At 45.1% G+C, this 21321-nt stretch overlaps 1 protein-coding gene and 1 pseudogene across 2 annotated transcripts in view; both read right to left on the bottom strand.

The window, feature by feature from the left end:
- POLR1A (RNA polymerase I subunit A) overlaps positions 1–21321 on the bottom strand; it is a 79635-nt gene that overhangs the window by 17611 nt on the left and 40703 nt on the right. For both annotated transcript variants that reach the window (XM_019749207.3, XM_019749208.3), the window contains exons 15-22: positions 12346–12495; positions 11015–11198; positions 8297–8379; positions 8029–8187; positions 6104–6202; positions 4684–4836; positions 3244–3326; positions 641–806 (exon numbers count right to left, since the gene is read on the bottom strand). In XM_019749207.3, coding sequence (XP_019604766.3) covers positions 641–806; positions 3244–3326; positions 4684–4836; positions 6104–6202; positions 8029–8187; positions 8297–8379; positions 11015–11198; positions 12346–12495 — 1077 coding nt within the window. The remainder of the gene's footprint in view (positions 1–640; positions 807–3243; positions 3327–4683; positions 4837–6103; positions 6203–8028; positions 8188–8296; positions 8380–11014; positions 11199–12345; positions 12496–21321) is intronic.
- Positions 16014–17796, bottom strand: LOC109456748 (aminoacyl tRNA synthase complex-interacting multifunctional protein 1 pseudogene; annotated as a pseudogene).

The raw sequence follows: 21321 nt of genomic DNA, 5'->3' as shown, positions 1-21321 counted from the left end.
AGCCCCTTCAGAACACAGGGTAGTTTCTAGGAAGAAAGGAGACGTGATGACCAATGCTTGGGGCCAGGGGCCAGGATGGAAAGGAGCCAGCACCGACCATAACCTTTAATTCGACCATCTGCTGTGTGACCTTAAATAGGCCACGTCAGTTTCAGTTTCCCACCCAGCAAACTGGGGTGACTGCTCGGTCAATGGTGATGGTCATTTCAGGAGCAGTGCAGTATGAGCTTGTGTGCCACAAGCCTGGGTTCAGATGCAGGCTCTGCCACTCACCAGCTAGTCATTGAAACTCTGATTCTCAGCCTCCTTCACCGTGAAATGGGTAGAGGAAGGGAAGCCTCCTTCCTCAGGCTGCAGTGAGCATGAGAACAGTCTCCAATGTGCTCAGTCAGGGCCCCGCACGTGGTCAGTGCCCCCAAACGGTGGCTGCTGCTCTAGCTGTGCTCATGCCTTTCTGTCATCTCAAAGTCCACAGAGGGGACATGAAAATCGTAAGCATGTCATGGTATCAACTGGTGCTTTATCAACTCTTCCCAGTCTACTTTGCAGTGGCCACTATGACTGGTGGCAAAGCTTGGGGTGCAAGGCCCACCGCATAGCCCCGAGCCCACCACCCGAGTGCCAGATGTCTGGCACCTACCTCGTAGTTGCTGGCGAGAAAGGGGAACTGCTTGGGCTGCAGGAACTGTGTCTTGGGGACATCCAGGCCGTCCTCCCCATACAGGAACTGCACCACGCTGCCATCGCTGTCACGCACCGTCAGATCATACTGGACGACCAGCCCCTCCAGGTGCTTGATGATGCACCTGTACGGAGACCTGGCTCAGGGCCCAAGCTCATCCCCTCCCAGGGCAGCCTCTGATGGGGGCCGGGGACAGGTGAGGGAGGAGGTGGGAGGTGGAAAGCAGACCGCTGTTCTGCAGCCACGCTAGACTCCAGGACAGGCTGGCTCCAAAGCCCCAGGCTCTGAGCTATAGCATCTCCCAGCCAAGAGCTGCAACTGTGTACCTGAGAGATGGCTGCCACTGCTGGACCCTGGCTCCCATCTCCAGGCCCAGCTGCTGGGACTACTCCTTGCCCTTTCACTCTGCTGCACTCCAGAGCTCCCCAGGGACCAGTGTCCTTGGATCCACAAGGTGGGCAAAGCAGTGGGGTCGTCTCCCCACCCAATGCTTCTCCAATGCTTTCAGTCCGGAGATTGTCGGGGACACTAGGAACTAAATGCTGACGTGATATCCCTAACCCGGTACCCTTTTCCTTGGGTCCTCCCGGGGGTCAGCTGCCTCCCTCGACCTCGCCCCCCTGTTCCCCTACTGCTGGCCCCAGTCCTTATCTCTGGCCATTGTGCCTCAGGTTCTCCTCCTGCCACTTTAAGATAAGGTTTCCTAGGAGTTACTATTCCCCAAGCTGCAAAGACAGAGCTCAGTGTTAGTCACCACTGTCTCCTTGGCACCTAGCCCAGGGCCTGGCAAGGCTGTGCTGAGCACCCACTTCCCTGGTGCTGAAAATGCTGACGTGTTAGTCTTGAGCCCTCTGCTCGGATTGTCTCACAGGCTCCAGCTTTCAGCACAGCAACAGCCCCTCAAGGCTGCATCTTCAGGCCTCTCCCGAGTTTCAGGCCTCAGCACTAACGGTCCACTGAACGTGTCTCCTTGAATATCCTGCTGCTACCACCTCATGCCACCCACAAGTTCTCTCCTCTCTGTAGCATCTTGCTTTCTGTCAACAGTGTCACTATGCTGCCAGGCCTGAACACTCAGCTGGATCTGACGCCTCCCTGCCTCTTACGCCTGCATTTCAGACAATTACCCCATGTCTTTGCCACATCTGCTTCTTCTTTCCCATTGCCACCTGCTAGAGGCAGCCTTCCAAACCCAGGCCTGGACCTCCGCCATAGTCCCACTGGCCTCCTTCAATCCATTCTGTCTGAAGCGCTGTACTTGCACTTTCCACCATGAACCTCCACCGGCAGAGGGATCCCACAGGTGTTTGTGCCTTTTGTCCCAATGGCTGCTGCTTTTCCATTCCAGTTACGATCCCAACGCTCTCCTACCCTCCCTGCATTCAAATGGCCTCAAGTAGCCCTGCCTCACACATGGATTCCCCACCCCCAGACTTAGTTGATCATATGTTTTCTGACTTTTTCTACATTGCACATGTATTCTTGAATGATTTCAAAGGGTGGAGGTGGGGTGTCACCTCTGCTCATGGAAGGAACTGGCCATGTGATCCATGCCCCCGAGAGGGGAGCTCATCTCCCTGCACTGAGTGCAGCCAGCTCTGCAGATGGGCTCCTCACCGACAGGCCACCCAGAGCTGTCTCCATCCCAACCCCACGGGCTGCAGCTCTGGGAGTCAAGGGGAAGGAACCAAAACAAGGGCTGCAACTTTGGGGAATCTGGAGCTCAGAAGCAGGAGAAAGGACAAAACTGGAGCAGACAGGCAGACCTTTGAGGGGGAGAAAGAAAGGAGCTTTGCCTCCCTCTCCAGCAGTCAGCTGAGTTCCCTGAGAACATAACTTAAAACCGGGCCTGCCAGGCATGGGGATTTATTTTTGCTGTCTCCTCCATTTCTCACCACCATTTCTACCAGCACCGGTTCTCAGGGTTCACAAAGAACCATTGCCATAAAATCTGCAAGGCAGAGCCACCCGTGCTGCACCCCAGGGGAGGGAGGCTGGAGCACAGGGATCTTCCATCCGTCCTGCCAGGTGCCCTGGAGTCAGGCCTTGTTCAGATTTAAGCTTCATTCCCCCTGCCTGCTCAAAAAAGCCAGCTAGAGTGGCTACTTGTTTTCTTTCTTCCCAGAGATGAGAGAAAACAAACAGGTCTAGGCTGGGGAACCCCTGAGTGACACCTGTACCCAGAGAAACAGCAACTCCAACTACAGACTCACAGGCAGGGGCTTTGGGCCATTGTTCTGGCCTTCTGAGCCCTTCTAGCGTGGAGGACCAGCTTCTCACTACCAGACCTTTCCCATGATGGATATAACTTCCCCCAGAGAACGGCACACCCTCAGAATACAGGGGCCCTTTGTTTAAACCTCTGAGCTCATGTGCTACCCATCCTTTAGAAGGGGAAGCATATCTGCTATTTTCTGTCTCAGGCTAACCATGGACATTTTAAAGTTTTTTTCATCCAAAGAAATCCTAAGTGAATTATCACTAGAAATGTGAAAGATAACCGAGGTGAATGGTATTGGGACGCTGATTCCATCTAAAGGTGGCACAGCGGGGGTTTTTACCTTTGGAGATAGCCAGAGCGGCTGGTTTTCACAGCAGTGTCGACCAGACCCTCTCGCCCTGCCATGCAGTGAAAGAAGAACTCCTGTGGGAGAAACGGGACCAGGTCCCAGAGGTGACAGTGAGGACAGCGTGCTTCCTGAAGAGCAGCTCAGGCCAATGCCTCCAGCAGCCCTGCCTGGTCTCCTAGAGCTCCTGATGGCTCCAATGGCCCCAGTAACTTCTGCCCTCCCTTATGGGGACCGTTGTCTTATCCTGCCCGAGAGCAGAGGGACACACTGATGAGTAGGACAGCTCCTGTTTACAGGAGCCGGGGTGCTACCAGCATCTGCGCATGCCCTCCTCGCTATTAATACGTCACATCCCATTTTCCAAACAGAAACGGCGCTGGGGCCTCAGCGCTGTCAGTTCAGTTCGCACGTCTGAGTTCTGCTTCCGAGAGTGTAAACAGCGATACAGTGTGTTTTCCAAACTTTCTGACTACAACCCACAGTAAGAAATACATTTCTAACAGTAATCAGCAAGTGCATATATCCACACAAGCACATAAAGATCCATGACTCAAACTAGAACTTCATGAAACCACGCCATCCCTTACTCTATGCTCTCCGCACCATCCTGTTGTTTCATTCCATAAATGCCAGCCACTATCTATTAAAATGATGTCATGACTCACTAAGAGGTCACAACCAGTTTAAAAGATTCTGTCTATATCAGCTCTCCACCGTCCTTTGCCAGAGCCCATCAATAAACCCTGGAGAGTCTGTGTGGACAAGTGGAGGAGGCTCTGGAGCAGTTACCTGGTGGCCTTGAAACAAAGGGTCAGTCCTGTTCACAATCTGGACTTGGTGGTCTGACCACCAGGGTCACCCTTGCAGAGACGCATTAGACCAGGGAACAAAAGGTGCTAACATTCAACAAGCCATTTCTGACAAGTGTGAGGAGAAAACGCTTCTCTTACGGGAGAATTCGCATGTTGACCAAGGGAAAACCAGACATTTTGCTACAGCTAGTCAGTTTTCCTACGGTGAAGGGGGAGCCAAGGGAGGTTCTCTTGGGGGCCTCTGTGATGCTCCTTGGGCAATGGAGAACACCTTGGTGCGGGGCCTCCCCTTCCTGCTGCCTTCAGAGGCAGGTAAGAAGTGGCTGAGTGAGGGCGTCCAGCAGGACAAGGTGGAGCTGGGACTGGTCTTACTCCTGTTTTCATTTATCAGCTCCCACCACGTGCCAGGCACTGTGCTAGGCTCTGGCATCACAATGGCCGACATGCCGTGGTCATGCCCTTAGGGTCCTCATTGGCCACAGGGTGCAGTGGGTAAGCGGCAGGTGGCTGGGCATTGATTACTTGCCCAGTAATCAAAGTTGTTGGGAAAGGTCAAAGGCCTTCTACCACTGAGCCTAGAAGTGAGGAGAAAAGCCAAAGGAAAAACCAAAATACGTACAGGAGGCTTGATGCCAGTGAGGAATCTGCCAGTGACGAAGCCGCCAGCCCTGGGAGTGAATTCATAAGGCTCAAAGCAGGGCAGTGACTTGCCAGATGCCATCAGAGGAGGTCTCCGACCTTCCAATTCAATCTGGCCCAGCAGGCACGAGATCTGGTGGAAAGGAGACCCAAAGAAAACCCAAGATCCACATGTGTGTTAAACAACGCTTTGTCCTACCTAGCACGGGGAGGTAGGGCCTGCTTTTCAAGAAAAGCTGCATGGAAACTGAGTTCTTAAGGCCAACCTACACTTGTCAACGAAACAGGGAAGCTTGTGTCTCAATAAAATAACTGTGTTTCCCTTTTGTTGACTGATGGAGATTTTCCACATTTGGTGTCAGTTGTAAATGAGCTATAAAAGAAGCCATGTTTCAGAATCATCGTGTTATGCCTGGAAGGGAACTGAGGGTTATTCCTAATGGTGAAAATGAGGCATGCAGGAAAAATATTTATGTAATCCTTAAATTCTAAGGCCAAAAGATAATGCTGCCTATTAATATTTCTGGGGTGTGTGTGGGTGTGTGGGTGGAGAACAGTGTGTCGGATTTCACTTTAGTCAAGGGGGTTTCCTGATGGCCTTCAGCCTTTTAAGCCCATTCTTTTTGCTCTAACCTAACCAATCAATGAGGTGGTCCTTAAGGCCCTCTCAATGTCATCAAGTTTAAAAAAAGTTGTGAAGATCTATGAAAATGCTGCCATAGCCCTGTGGTAATATGAGACAGTGGGTCTCATAGTAAGGGTTAGATACCTCAAGGGCGATACTTATAATGTAAAACTAAATGAAAAGAGCAGATCATGCAAAATTGAAGGGTTTCAGCTAAGATTATATATACACACACGTGTGTGTATGTGTGTGTGTGTATAATGTGAATATACTGGGGGTGCCAAAAAAAATGTATATGCATTTTAAGTGATGTTAAGACTTTGGTCAATGTTACTCAAGCAGTAGTTCGCCGTAATCAGAAGTGTCTGGACACTGATGGTAACCACTTTGAGCATCTCTTGTAATTGCAGAACTCAAACGTGACTGGAATTCATCTTTGTGACCGGTATATATTAATAGTTTTTTCCTTTCTTAAAATGTGTATACATTTTTTTGGCACCCTCTATATGTAACATGATAATACAGTGTGTAAATTTACAATATCTATCTGTATTATACATATCAATATCTGGATACTTGCATCTGTCTTTGTTTATAACGTTAACTTGTTAACAGTGGTTAGCTCCTGTATTTATTTCTACATGATTTTATATTTTTCAGTACATGCCCCATTTTATATGGGATGTGGATCCTTTAAAACTCAAGAATCAAATCGGAAAACTATCTCTCGCCATCGCCCCACCCACCATATCGGCCAGCCCGCCTTTGCTCACACCTGCATTGTGTTCACGGTTGAACCTTTGGCTCCAGACTGCACCATCATCTGCAGGTTGTTGTCTGGGAACTGTCTGTGCAGGCCAAATGGCATGCACGCCTGGAGATTAAACACACCGGTCAGTAACATCGCCCCCTTCTGAAGTCCCAAGCAACAAACTCAGACTATTCAGAGATATGCACCAAACCCCACTTGAGGTAAGGAAGTCTCATTTGACATCAATCCTCTTGTTAGAACCCCTAGAGAGAAGTCTCACAATGGCCCTGTGTGCTGCTCTTGACACCCCGTCAGGAAGCCTGAGGTGCCTGTCACTGGCAACCAGCAGCAAAAAGGGAGAAGCAGAGGGGCCAGCATATACACTGTGTGATTCTAAAAGGAAGCTGGTTAAAAATAAAATTTAAGGCGATGCCCTTGCGAATTCCCCCAGCAGAGCCCAGCCTTGGCTCCCAACACCTGGCAATGATGACCAATGTCCCTGTCACGAGCACGCTGCCCGAGCACCCCATGGGAGCCTTGCCTCAGCTCCAGAGCCAGGATAAGCAAGCCAAGCCCCCAGGCTGAGCCTGCGGAGATGCTGGGAGGGGGCTGAGTCTACTTAAGCCTCTGCCTAGCGTTGCAGAGACCCAGCCCAACACAGGACAGGCACAGCGGATGGGAAGAGGTGGTGAAAAAAAGGGAGCTGGACGGACATGAAGGTTAGGTCCTTAGTCCTCTCAGCACCCGATGCCTCTGGGACAACGCCCCCCACCCCAGCATTCCCAGGCAGCTCTTGGAGCCGACCCTCCAGTTCTTGGGGAGGTGCTGGGAAGGTTCCTCTGAAGAAAACCCCTCAAGGACGACCTTGTTCCAGTGAGAGGTCTGTGTTCTTGGCAGCCTAAGGGCTGCTGAAAACCAGTCAAGAACACACCACACACAAACACTAGCTTCTGCTGAGTGTTGGCCTTGCCTCCTCCTCTCCTCCTCAGGCTGGACCCCGAAGTCCAGGAGGCAGGGTGATGGTCAGGCTGCCTACTTCAAGCCACAGGACTGAGCCCCAGCTCTGGGACTAGAAGGTGGACAGCACCAGGCTGTGGTCTGGGCTTGCGCAGGGATTTCTCTCTCTTTTCTGAACTGCACTGAACTGGCTGGGTGGAAAAGCAGACAGGATGGTGGAGGACTTCCCACGCGCTTCTGCCATGCCGAGAGCCCTGTGTAGGTTAGGTCCTTAGTCCTTTCAGCACTCGATGGGGTAGTAGGTGCTCCTCACAGCCCTACCTCCCGGTGAGGAAACCAAGGCACGCTGGTTATATCACTTGGCCGAGGTCACATGGCAAGTACATGGCAGAGCTAGGATTTAAACTCAGGCCTTCACCCCTGGCTCCGCTACATAAGCGGCAATGGTGTTTTGGGTCCTTCATTCTGTTCCTCCACCCGGCAGTGGCACCGTGGGAAAGATTTTCTTTCTTTAGTCCCCTTTAATGTAGTCACCTCAAAATATGAACATTTCAAAAGAAAATAAATCAAATATATGGTGATGGAAGAACTGACTGTGGGTGGTGAACACACGATGTGAGATACAGATGATATATTACAGAACTGTACACCGGAAACCTATGCAACTTGACTAACATTGTCACCCCAATAAACTTTAATTAAAAATAACAATTTTATATAATTAATAAAATTTATTTATATTTTTTTAAAAAAGAGGGTAAAGCATTCCCTCCCAGTTTAAGTGAAGACCTTTCCAGACACTATTTGGGTGAGGGAATGGAGACGTTGGATCTTCAATCAGTGAATTTTGCATGTCTCACCTTACATCTCACCTAATCAGCTGTTAAACAGCCAAACTGCTCCAAAGGGCTGCAAATGAGCATCAAAATATAATTTTTTTAAAAACTAACATTCAAAATGGTGGCGATAAGTGTGCTCACTGCCAGACTAACCTTGTTAATCTCATTACTGTAATGGTTCACTTCCTCCTTGAACTTGAGATCGATCACGTTGAAATCCCTCTGGTCTTTGCTCAGATGGGCATCCTGCCATTTCTCTCGGATCTCATCACATGACGCCGTTTCTGGCAGGTTGAACGCAGCCCTGACAGCCTAGAATGAGAAGAGAAGCATGTTGGAGACAGCAGCCAAGTGAGGAGGGTGTGGGTTGTGTTCTGTAGGAAAGCAGCCCCTCTGCTGTCGCCTCCCAGGCCCTCCTCACCCGGAGCCCGCAGTGGGTGGATTCGTCAATGATCCTGTATCTCTTGACATCTGCCTCTGGCTTAACCAAAATATCTTCCACACCTGTGAAGTGAAATAACCAAGGTCAGATGGGACGGGGCCTGACTTCTCAGCAGGATATAAACTCAGTGGGGTCAGGACATGGAACAGTGTGTCAAGAGTGTCACATAGCCAGGGAGCAACTGAATTATAATGATGATACTAACATCCTTAAGAGATTGCTACCATCTCTTAAGTGCTTCCCATTTCTTCAGCAAGTATAAGGCCAAATATTATACTCTCCATTTTAGAAATGACAAAACTAAGGATCAAACTTGAGCTACTTGTCCAAGGTGACAGAGGTCAAAAGTAAACCCAGGCCCGAGCCCAAATTTATGCTCTTAGGCAGCAGCTCAGTTGCCTCTACTCAATAAACATGTTGGATGAAAGGACTAGAGGTGAAGAAAGGGTCTGGGGTGAAAAACTGAGTTTAGGAAAAGAAGAGATGGAGGGAGAGAACATCCCGGTTTTGATTCCCAGAAGTCACTTATCACAGGGACCACCCCAGATACTGAGGATGGATCTGCAGTCACACACATAGACACATTCGAGCCTGGGTGACAAGGACCACCACTGCAGGTTCCTCCCCAGGATGAAAGCCTGGGTCACTTCAGTTAAGCCTGTTCTTCTGGCTCCACAGGGTTGAGGAATTCGTCACCTTGAGCAGGACGTCTTTCCACTTCATCCTTTAATCAACTACTTTCTATCTAGACCTGTGAGTGCTACTGGAATCAAAAGTCCGTCAGCCAAGATGTGAGTGGGAAGGAAAACAATGGCTGCACTGTTCAAAAGCTGGGCTAAAATATCTGCAACTGCCAATGCAATGTCCTAGGAGCGTGAGGGCCTGTAAAGACCATGTGTGGGTGGGAGGGGAAAGAAATATTCCCTCTGCGAGGAAGCCATAACCACAATAGTGGGTCCTTCCATGGGGTCAGCTCCAGGCCACCTTGTTGTCCCTTCACTGACCCTGCTGGCTATGAAGGCTGGAGTGAAGGCGACATCTTTAGCCTGTCCTTCCCTCAGAGCACTGAGCCCAGCCTGGCCCAGTGCCCTCTCTCAGCCTGGTGGCATCGGCATGCTCTCTGCACCCTGGGGCCAATTTCTCTTTGTACCATGTGCTAAGCAGAGCTGCGAGCATGGCTTATTTGCTAAGTTTGGGACTCATCATGATCTGGGTGGGGGATCTTCCTCTACTTTTTGTTTTTCACAGATATTTGGTCAAGGGTATCTATCCCAGCTATAAAGTGAAAACCATGAAACAGCCTACAAGTCTATTAATAGGAAGTGGTTTAATATAGTACATCTACACAACTGGAATAATAAGTAGCCACAGACCTGAGGATATAGATTTATATTAGTTCACCCAAAAGGACATTTACAAATACATTTGGAAATGGAGTGGAAAAGACTACAAAACACATGTAGTATAGGATCCATTTTTTTCTGAATGTGTTTGCACCTGGAAAGTCTAGAAAGATGCACATTAAATCGATATTGGTGGTTATCTCTGGCAACTGATAGCTGGATAATTTTAAATTATTTTCATGTCTGTATTTATTTAGACTTTCCCACAATTAACATACCGGGGGTGCCAAAAAAATGTATATAAGTGGGCACTTCGGTCAATGTTGCTCAAGCAGTAGTTCACCATAACCAGAAGTGTCTGGAGGCTGATGGTAACCACTCTGAGCACCTCTTGTAATTGCAGAAGTCACACATGACTTGCATTTGTCTTTTGTTATCGGTATATACTGAATATTACAATTCTAATAGATTTTTTTCCTTTCTTAAAATGTGTATACATTTGTTTGGCACCCTCTGTATATTGTTTGGCACCCTCTGTATACTATACAATTACGCAGGCCCCAATGAACACACTCCAGCCTCTTGGGGGATTCCCATCATGTTTGTACTTGAGCAAACCCATAAAGCACAGTCTCACTTCCACCACAAATGGTATCATCAACCAGACAATTCCCATACTCACTGTAGCTCATGCTCAACGTGTAGCCTGTCACTTCCTCCTCACAGGATCACTGCAGAAGGGCCTGGACTCCACGCTGTGTTCTCAGAGATGCCCTGCCCTGAATAAGCTCAGCTAGGGCCTGAGCCCTGAAGCAGATCTCCTGATCTCAGTTCTACCCAGTGCACAGACAGTATAGCACGCTTGTTTTCTTTCTCCTAAAATAGTGTGCACTCATTTCCAGGGAGGAAACAAGGTAGCTCCTCTTCCTACCTTAGGATCGTCCTGACAGGCCTGCCCCAACATGGCATTTCCAACAGCACTGATGCCCCCACTGTGTTAGGAGGTGTGGACAGTTCTGACAACAGGAAAGACCTTCTGCAGAGCACAGAGTGCCCAGGGAATTCTGGACGGGCATTTGCAGGAGAGAATGGAGGTGAGTATAAGTGTGAAAACTTAGACTCAGGGACAGAAAACTACTATAAAGGGTGGATACGAGAAAGAGACAGAGGGGGTCGCTGTGAGCTGTAGATGGTGAAGAAACACGAGTGGTGGGGGAGGGGTGGAAAGCACTGCCAAGGAGCAAGACTGCGAAGCCTGGCCACTCCCCTGGAGGCCGCTGGGAGAGCCGGGAGACATCTTGGTGGGCATGCTGGCCAGGAACGGCACCTGCAGAGCCATCTGCCCAGCACTTACCCAAGGTGAAGCCTCTGTAGAGCTGTAGGTAGGCAGTGAAGAGGCGGGCCAGGCAGGTCAGGATCTTGCCACTGGTCTCCCCTCCGTAGATCTCATAGCAGCAGTGGACCAGGCCGTAGGCGGAGCTCCCGTAGTGTGCTTTGTCCAGCACCCCGCAGAGCAGCTCTCCCTCCCTGATGATCACCTGCAGAGGGGAGGCCACCACTATGCGCTAGAGCTGATACATCCTGTGTGAGCCACCCCTACCCTTTACCCTGTAAGGTTTCAGTAACCTGATTGTGTCTGTCCCTCCACTGCAACCTGCGCCAAGTCCTCGATGGAAAGAGGCAGGGTATAAATGGAAGCAATTTTTTTTTTTTAAAAATAAAGGAGATGAGCACATACAGACCATTAAAAGATTTTTTCCAGAGTGTCTCTCTCTCTCTCTCTCTCTCACACACACACACACACACAGACATTTTAGTGTGTTCCTATGTCCTCCTACTCCCCCCACCCACCCACGCTGACTCGAGGTCAGGTACCCTTGACAAAGACTTCTGAATGGAAATGAGAACACTTAGAGTCTATACTTCATAACCGTGACCTTGGCCTAGGTACTCCCTCCCCTGTATCCTGGGAGTAAGAACAGCATAACCTTTCTAACGACCTTTAAGGCCTGAATTTATAGTTTCACAAAGTGGGATTAATGAATCAGAAACTAATTAAAAGAAGGATTTCTGGTTGCAAAATATAACATGCATTCAGCCTATGATCTAGAAAGGGAAAGAAAAGTGGCAGTGGCAAACCTATCGGAATGTCTGTTAGAACTGGTGAGAAAGCACGTGTGAGCCGGAACTTGGGAATACTCCCCCACCAAGAACACGCCAAGGCCTCGGAAATCTGCAGTGTGGAGCCACAGTCTCGCTCTCTGGCAGCAGCCCTGGGCCCAGGTCGCACTGCCCTGGGCCTGGCCCCGTGAGGGCTGGTTCCTAAGGCACGGAGCAGGGAGGAGCAGAGCCTCACAGCAGCTCCCTGGCTCTTTAGCCACTCAGGAACCTCAAGGGAAAACACAAGCACTGCATTTCCAAGCTTTGCAGATTCAAGTCCAGAGACCTTCTGCTGCAGAAACCCTCCCAAGGTGGTTGTAAGTTTTATTCTGAGGGCCAAATGCTAGCAGCCAATGCTGACCCTTTCTAAAACCAGAAGTTGACACCAACTTGGGCACAATTTCTTCTCTTATGAGCTACAACATGTTTCTGTGCATGTGCCTCCATTTCTTTGTCTCTCTTTTAAATAAATTTGTCTAAACCCGGGACAGGCAGACTCCAACTGAAACAGCTGGGCAGCCATACCTGGGACTCGCACATGGAGTCTGGGTTAAAGCCGGGGACAGGCCGAGGAGTCTCCTTCACCCAGGCTTTCCCGTTGATCTTTGCCTTCCCCAATAAATTCAGCGGGATGTACTCCTCTGGGATGATGTTTATGAGTAGTGTCGACACAACCTGGAAAGAAAAAGACAAAGTGGACGTCAGGAAGAAAAGATGAGAAATTTCCTTTTAGGATCACCTGTCCCTGTTCATCCTGAAAAGCCAGGCGACTCCATTCTGATGATATGTAGGTAAAGCAAGAAAAACGGACAGTTCCACCCTGGTGGGATAAGTTATTTCAGTTCTTACTGTCCTACTTACATGACTTAGGAGCAAGCTTAGGAGTAGCAACAAACATACACCACTAAGAACGTCACTGGGACTTTCCGTCCCTAAGATAATTCGTGTTAAACCAAACAATTACCTAGACCTGAAAAAACATTATTAAGTTCCTGAATAGACCAAAGGAAGAAGAGAAAAGAAAGCAACTTGCTGTGGGGGTCATAGTAAAAAGACGTGAATGGTAAAGAACAGAAATAAGGATGGCGGGACTCATCACGCCGCCTTCTGCCAGGAGAAGTCGGCCCGACACGACGTCAGTCCCAGGACTGAGGCAGAGGCTGAAGAACGCTCCGCAGAGCATGCTTCCCTGTCTTCAGGCCACATCAAAATTGGCGACAATTATTACATACAGTCAATGATGTCCTCCCACAGTACAGCTCTGATTTCCTGGTGGGCACCAAGGAAGGAAAAGATGCAAAGACTAAGAATGGAGAGCTTTCCCTTGGAGGCGCTCCACGGAGGAGACCTGAGGCATCTGACAGAGAAGCAGACTGGAGGGCAGCTTCGGGGAAGAGGGGGCGCTCCAGTGTCTGCTCCATCACTGATAAGCCGAGTGCTGTGGGAAACGATCGCACTCGCTTAGCCAGAGCATTGTTTATTTGGAGAGTACAGGCAAGTCCCAGTCATTCACTCAGCAATTCTACATCAAGTGCTTGCAATGAGCCAGCGGGGGAAGAGCTGTGAATAAAATATAGTCTCTGCCTTCAGGGGAGCCTCCATGCCTGACGGGGATCCATGCTTCGAAGGAAAGTGAAGCAGGGAAGGAGGACCAGAGCGGAACGGGGAGAGCGAGTATTCAGGATTTTAAGTAAGATGGGCAGAGAAGGCCTCATACCAAGAAGGCAGTGAAGAAGGGAGCTGTGCAGACGTCAGAGCATAATTTCAGGCAGAGGCTTTTACTCTTAGTGAGAAGGAATGCTCTTTGGTGGGTTTTGATCACAGGAGAGACATGCCCTGATTTAGCTTTCAATAGGATCACCTGTTCCAAATACATTCCTGGTCTAGACTTTGAGGCTAAAAAAATGACACAGAGAATAAGTCTCCCAAGTGACACTGACAAGAGGGACCGGCATTTCAGAAGTGGTTATTAAAGCGACCAGAATGGGGAAGTACCATGTGACGGAGTCTGTGTGAGACACATCACAGGAGGCGATAGTTAGGTGACTACTCGGCAACCTAATGGCTTCTGCACAATTAGCTTTTACAGGGCTAACACCAGAAATACATTTATGCGACTGGAATTAATTATGGTTACTGAAAGGCCAGGAAGCCCATCTGCTGCCCCAACTGGCCCATCAGTGTGGCCATCCACTCAACAAGCGGCTGCTAAGAGGAGGCCAGGAGAGGCAATTTCTCAAGCAGCTGCTTCACAGAGACCCCAAGTGGGGGTGTCTAAACCTGGGGATACCCACGGGTCAGTTTCAGAGGGGCCAAAAGCATACATTCCCAAGATATAGCAGGCAGCGGGGCAGACAGGCCGGTGTATCCGGCCCCAGGGGTGAGGAGAGGCTAGGAGCCATCAGCTGGCATCTACAGCTCTTTGTATGCCAGGCCCCACAAAGCACGGATGCTATATGCGCACAAGGAGGGCAGGGCAGTTATGAGAGCCACGGCCTTTTCATGCATGTGTGCCAGGAGCAGGGGGACAACTGGCAACAGCATCTTTTTAAAAAGCAGACAATACTCTGTTATTTCATCAGCACATGACCAGGAAGGTCATGCCCATAAGAGCAGCACTGGGGGGGAGGGAGTAAAGGCAGGAGGGTAAGACTTCCCCGGGACGCTGACCACAAGCTGCACCTTAATCACCCAAAGTGCCACATGTGGAGCAGGGACAGCCAGGCTGGGCACAGCCAGGACGGGAAAAGTGACAGAACCACATGTACCCAACCGTCTGAGACAGGGAAATATGACCTGTCTTCTCATCTATGAAAGCATCTGACACCCAACATTCTTTCATGACAAAAACACTCAACAGAATAGGAGTAGGAAAAAAACGTCACCAACCGAATAAAGGGGAGGCATCTGTGAAAAACCCACAGTGAACACACTCGATGATCAAAGACTGGATGCTTTCTGCATAAGATCAGGAACAAGACAAGAATGTTTGCTCTCTCTACTTCTACTCAACAATGTAGTAGGTTCTATCCAGGGCAGTTAGGCAAGACATGAAATAGAAGCCATCCAGATTGGAGAGGAAGAAGTAAAACTACCATTATTTGCAGATGACATGATCTTATATATAGAAAACCCTAAAGTATCCACAAAAAATGATGAGAGCTAGTATATGATTTCAGCAAGCTGAAGGATACAAGATCAATAACAACAAAAAATCAACTGTATTTCTACACATCAACAATGAACAAACTGAAAATGAAATTAAGAAAACAACTGCATTTATGTATGATAGCATTGAATAGAATAAAATACTCAGGAATAAATTTAACCAAAGTTAAAACTTGTATTCTGAAAACTGTAACACCTGTTGAAAGAAATGAAAGAAAATCTAAATAAATGGAAAGACTCTTAGCTATATCTCCAAGAGAACTAAAAACACATATTCACACAAAAAATGGTACACAAATATTCAATGCAGTTTTATTTGTAATAGCCAAAAATGGAAAACAACCCAAATTACACATTTATCAACTGACAAATAAAAGGTGGTCTAGCCACATAGTTGAATATTATTAAGCCACGAAAAGAAATGAAGTACTATTCAAGCTACAACATGAATAAATCTTGAAAACATTATATTAAGTGAAAGCGAGTCACAAAAGGCCACATATTGAATGACTTGAAATTTATATGAAATGTCCCAAATAGGCAAATCCACAGAGACAGAAAGTGATTGCCAGGGGATGAGGGAAGGAGGAACTGGGACTATTAACAGGTACAGAGTTCCTTTCAAAGGTGATCGAAATGTTCTGGAATTAGCTAGTGGTGATTACAGTACAACACAGTAAATATAGTACTGAAAAAAAAAACCCAAAACAAAAAAAATACCACTAAATTATACACTTTTTTTAAAAATGGTAAATTACATTACATATGAATTATATCTCAACTAAAAAAACGAGAGTCAGACGAGATGATTTAAGGGCTCTTTCTGCATTGACATTCTAGAAGAATACAACGTACCTTCTGGTCATAAACTTTATACTAGGGAGAAAAGACCATTTGCAACATTCTCTTAAAATGTAAAGGTAGCAGTATCTATGAGAATTACAATTCAAAAAATTATTTTTCTTACTTTGTCACAGTCTTTATTCCCAAAAGAATAAAGGATCTTGAGTACAAAATAACTTTGGAAATTCATTTCTGTTTAGTTATCAATATATGTTAACAATGCTGTGTTAATATTCACTTTTTCAGAAAAAAAGATAAAATTCTATTACGGTACCACCATGTCCTGGCCTACCCGAACTCCATAGACTTAAATAAACTTTACTCATACCTTTTATAACTTAGCATGCAGGGTTGTTTCAAAATTTTTTGTTTTGTCCCTCCTTATTGGAGGCTATAAATAGCTACGGTGCCAGAATTTTATGTGTGTGATTTTTTTTTCTCGAACAGTAACTACACTTCTACCTCCACAGATGCATTTCTTTTTTGGTAGCCCAAATCATGAGTCATAATCTCAAGGCTGGTGACCTAGAAGCTAATAATTCTTAAGTTAATTTGCACTATCCCTAGACTATCTCAAAGGGAGCTCCTTTGTATGTAGCTACACACTCATCATTTGTGTAAAAGGCCAGGCTGGCTCTGCTCCAAAATCTTCTTCTTAGGACTCGGCTACTTGTCAGGCTCTTCAGAAAAAGCATCAAAAGTAATTCTGTCTCCAGAGCAGACCCATTAGGAGATGCAAGGATTTCAGCTTTCTCTGGTGGACTAGCACACATCAGCATTGCTTGCGATAGTACCCCCCATCATCTTTGCAGGTTTTGGGTTACAAAACGAAATCGCCATCAGATTTTGCATCAGTTCAAGAGGAACATGGTTCACCAGGCCACTGACAAAACTGTTCTTGGGGCTGCTCCTCCAACACCTACCTCTTCTACAAAGAACCTGTATCAGGATGTCTTCTGGCGGTGATGACACAACCCATTTGGAGGGCCAGTCGGGAAACACCTATTGGCTTAGAGTCAGCACTTCCTGCTATTGATGGTTGTTTTTTCTCCTTTTTCTTTCCTTTCTTTTCAAATTTCTCCTTCACCTTCCTTGCTGCTCCCCCTCCTGCCTTCTCCTCTCCCTCCCCCTCCTCCTGCTTTTATCTGTTCTTTGGCATCAGAAGATACAGTTATTATTGGTATAGACCATCACATTTTTAGAAACCCTGGGATTAGTTTGCAGTGGAGTACCAGATGAAAATAGTATTTGCTTCACTCCGTTTTTAATTTCTGCCTGAATTAGCTCTTGTTTCAATTCTTCAGTTTAGCATTTTCAACTCAAAGTTTCTTCTCTCAAAGTTGCCTGCAAAATTGTTTTATAGGCAACTTGCTACTTATAATATTCACTAATTTGATCTGCCTCTACACCCGTCTGTTCCAGTCTCTTCAGAAAAGCATCACTGGTTGTCATTTTTGCCAAGAAATAGCAGAAAATTATGAATTGGCAGACAGGGTCCTAATTAAAATTTTTAATACTCAGCCTGTATTAAACTTTAAGAAATGTTTTAAATATTAAATGGATAGCTTTTTACAAAGTTTTTAAATGTGCATACACTTTGACCAGCAATTACACCTCTAGAAATTCATCTAACATATATTATCAATGAAAGCACACTGGTATAAATGTAAGTGGGTGCTCAGCATTAGTTAGAAAGGTACAGACCAGATAACAACCTAACTTACCTGGTTTTAACCACAAGTCTGCCAATAGAATGCCAGTTAAGTCAACTGCGGTATGTCTCTATCATTGGATACCACACAGAAGGGGTTAAAAAGAATGACATGGCTCTACATGTAGAGACACAGAATGAGCCCTACTTAATGAGTCACTAAGTGAACTAAATACGCCACAAAGCAATTACAAAAACGATTGTCAACCCAGCACATGAAAACAATTAATTAAACTTCCTGTCATAGTGAAGTGTGTTAGGGTGGTCCAAATTAAAAATACAGACTGCTTGAAATAATGAAATTCCCTTTGGGAAGGCCTGGAGGTTCATTTAAAGTAAGCCATCTTGCAGACCAGTCAAAACTCAGGTGCATGTACCTGGCAGTCATGAAAACACAAGCCTCAGGTACCAGGATGGCCATGGTCCCATGGGTAGAGAGGTGGTTTTAAATATAAGAGGTGTTTGAAATTGACGTTCAATTTCAAAACTGAATGTCAAATGTAATCATGGCTCATGGTTCTCCTGAGCAGGTATAATATGATCCCATTCTTATTTACTTTCTATGAGAGTATGTGCGGACAAAGACAGTGGGGTTGGGAAGAATGGGAATTTTTCCTTTTTCTTTCATATCAGTGTTATTTTTGTTTTAACAACAAACTTGTGTTACTTCTATAGTTAAAAAGAATTTGAAGGACAGAAATCTAATACCTGAATTCTACAAGGTTGCTGAATACAAGGACAATATACAATTAACTGTATTTCTAATACCAACCATAAACAATTAGAAAATTTAATAACCAATACCACCTATAATAGCAACACCAAGAATAAATCTAATGAAAAATGTACAAGACTTTTACATAACTGAGAGACATACTATGTTTATATTTTATAAATATGCTGATTCTCCCTAAAGTAATCTACAGATGCAATGTAATCCCAATAAAAATCCTAGCAGGTATATTTTTTGTGTGTGGAAATTTACAAACTGACTTAAAACTTCATATGGAAATATACATGGCTAAGAATATTCAAGACAGTTTTGAAGAACAAGCTGGAGATTTTTACTATCAAAAATCAAGATTTATTATAAACTTACAATATTTAAGACAGTGTGGTACTGGTCAATGGAATCAAACAGACCAGTGGAAGTGAACAGGGTCAGGAACAGACCCACACATATATGACTAGTTGATTTATGATACAGAAAATACTAAACAGCAGTGGAAAAATGATGGTCTTTTCAATAAATGATGTTATATCAATTAGCTATCCATGAGAAAAAAAGGAATTCTGACCTCTACCTCACATCATACGCACCCACAAAAATCAATTCCAGACAGTTTTACCTATGAAAGGAAAAACAATAAAGCTACCAGACAAAACACAGGGGGATACAGTCATGACCTTGAAGCAGGAAAATAGTTCTTCTACAGGACTAGCCATAAAAGATAAAGACTGGTGAATTATGTTACATAAAATAAAGAACTGCTGATCATTAGAAAACAGCTTTAGGTAAAAGGGTAAAAAGGATAGTCATCAAGTAGAAGGTATTTGCAATACATGTATCTATCTGGCAATGGACTTACATCAGAATATATAACAAACTTACCTATCAATAAAAAAAAAGGCATAGAATAGAAAATAGGCAAAAGATTTGAAAAGCACTTCACAGAAGATGATATCCAATGGCCAATAAGCATATGAAGAGGTGCTCAATCTCACTTTTCATTAAGAAAATACAAATTAAAACCACGATAAGATGCCACTACACAACCATCTGGTTAAAATTAAACAAGCAGAAATAAACAAACATCAAGTTCTGCTGAGAATAAGGAGCAGCCAGAACACTGATGCTCTGCTGGTAGAAGTGTAAACTGCTACAAGCACTTTGGAAAACTGTTCATTAAACTAGTCATTAAAATTGAATGTAGATCTTAAGACCCAGCAATTTGATTCCTTGGTATTCACCCATTGAAATGCATACATATGTTCAACAAAAGACATATACAGGAATATTCATTGTAGCCCTATTTGTAATAGCCAGATGAAGACAACTGAAAAGAACCCAAACGTCCATCATTAGTACAATGGATATAGTCATATAATGGAATATGATACAGCAATGAAAATGAATAAACCACTGCTATATGTGATGAAATGAGTGACTCACACAAAGATATGATTTACTGTAGAATTTCGTTTATATGAAGTTCAAGAAAAGAGATAAAACTTACTTATAGTGTTAGAAGTCAGGTTAGTGGCTACCTTTGGGGAAGGGGGCAAACTGAGAGGGGCCAGGAAGGGTCTCCTGGAGTGCTGGTGATATTCTGTTTTCTGATCTAGGTGATAGTTTACAAAGGTGTATTCATTTTGTGAACATGCATTGAGCTGTACACTCGAGATTTGCAAGGACAGGCAAATCCTCTTTCTTTATATGCTCTTTCAACAAATGATGAGAGATCTCAGATCCTAAGTAGAAAGAAAAGCAGTCAAGATACTATATGAAATGCCTTGGAGAGAGAGCCTAAGACTTCAATTTCTGGGGCAGTACAAATTACCTGCCCAAGCTAAGTTCCTCATCTCCTGATTCTAACCATGGCTTTTCTCTGTAGAATCAGACTGAGGCCACCAACAAATTCTTGTGCAGTGTAGCCACTCTTCCCCTTTTCAACTATTTGCAAAGAAATAACAGCCTGTATAGCAACCTCTCAAGAAACACTGAAAATTCTCAACTGTTACAGAAGTAAAACCTGGGCCTATTTTCTAATTTTATTTCATTGTAAAGTTAATAATAACAGCTCAGAAACATAAAATGGAAAACAAAAAACAAAAACCTCCTAACATGAACCAAGTTATTCTATCATTGTTCTTTTTCATGCCAAACTTCTTCCAATATATATTTTTAACACGACTGCAACTATGATTGCACATATAAATGTGTGGTCTATTTCTTATTTCAACATTATGTCAGAGAATTTTCCAGATTATTACATGATATTTTAAAACCACTATTTTTTTTAACAACCATATAATATCTTAACAAATGGATGTTCCACAGTTTACTTAGCTCCAATATTAAGTATCCAGGTTTTTCTGATTTTCTACCACTATAAACCATGGTGTAATGGACTGCTTTTTCAAGTAGCTTTTTCTACATTTCAAATTATTTCCTTAGGCTGGATTCCCAGATTGAAGGGAGTGAACATATTCATGGCTTTAGATATATATCCTTTGTCCACTATTTGGTTTTATTTTGAACACACTGCTTATTTTAAAATAAAATTCTAATAAATTCTGGATACTAAATTACTTAAGACTTATAATCCATTCACTTACAAGAAAACTTGAGATGGCTTATAAAGACATATATATAGGAATAATAAAAATAACATAAGCGGACAAATACATATAGCCAACTAAATCAGGGGTGGGTAAACTATAGCCTGTAGCCCAAATCTGGTTCGTCACCTCTTTTCGTAAATAAAGTTCTACTGGATCACAGCTACGCCCACTCATTTATGTGTTGTCTATGGCTGCTTTCAAAGTTATAATGGCAGAGCTAAGTGGTTGCAACAGAGACTGTTTAGCCAGCAAAACCCAAAATATATGCTATCTGGCTTTCACAGAAAAAGCTTACCACTCCTTGAACGAAACTATCTATACTTAATAGACTTTAACCTTAAACTGCAAAATGTCCCATACATTCTTTTGTCGACTTCCATTTCTGGCCAAGATGGAGCAATGATGACTTGATTTACTCTCCCACGAGAAACAAC

Source organism: Rhinolophus sinicus, chromosome 2 (assembly GCF_057876585.1).
Source record: "Rhinolophus sinicus isolate RSI-liver-muscle chromosome 2, RSI-T2T, whole genome shotgun sequence".
Lineage (NCBI taxonomy): Eukaryota > Metazoa > Chordata > Mammalia > Chiroptera > Rhinolophidae > Rhinolophus > Rhinolophus sinicus.
Note: the sequence above shows the minus strand (reverse complement) of the source record. Positions and strands in the feature narration are given on the sequence as shown.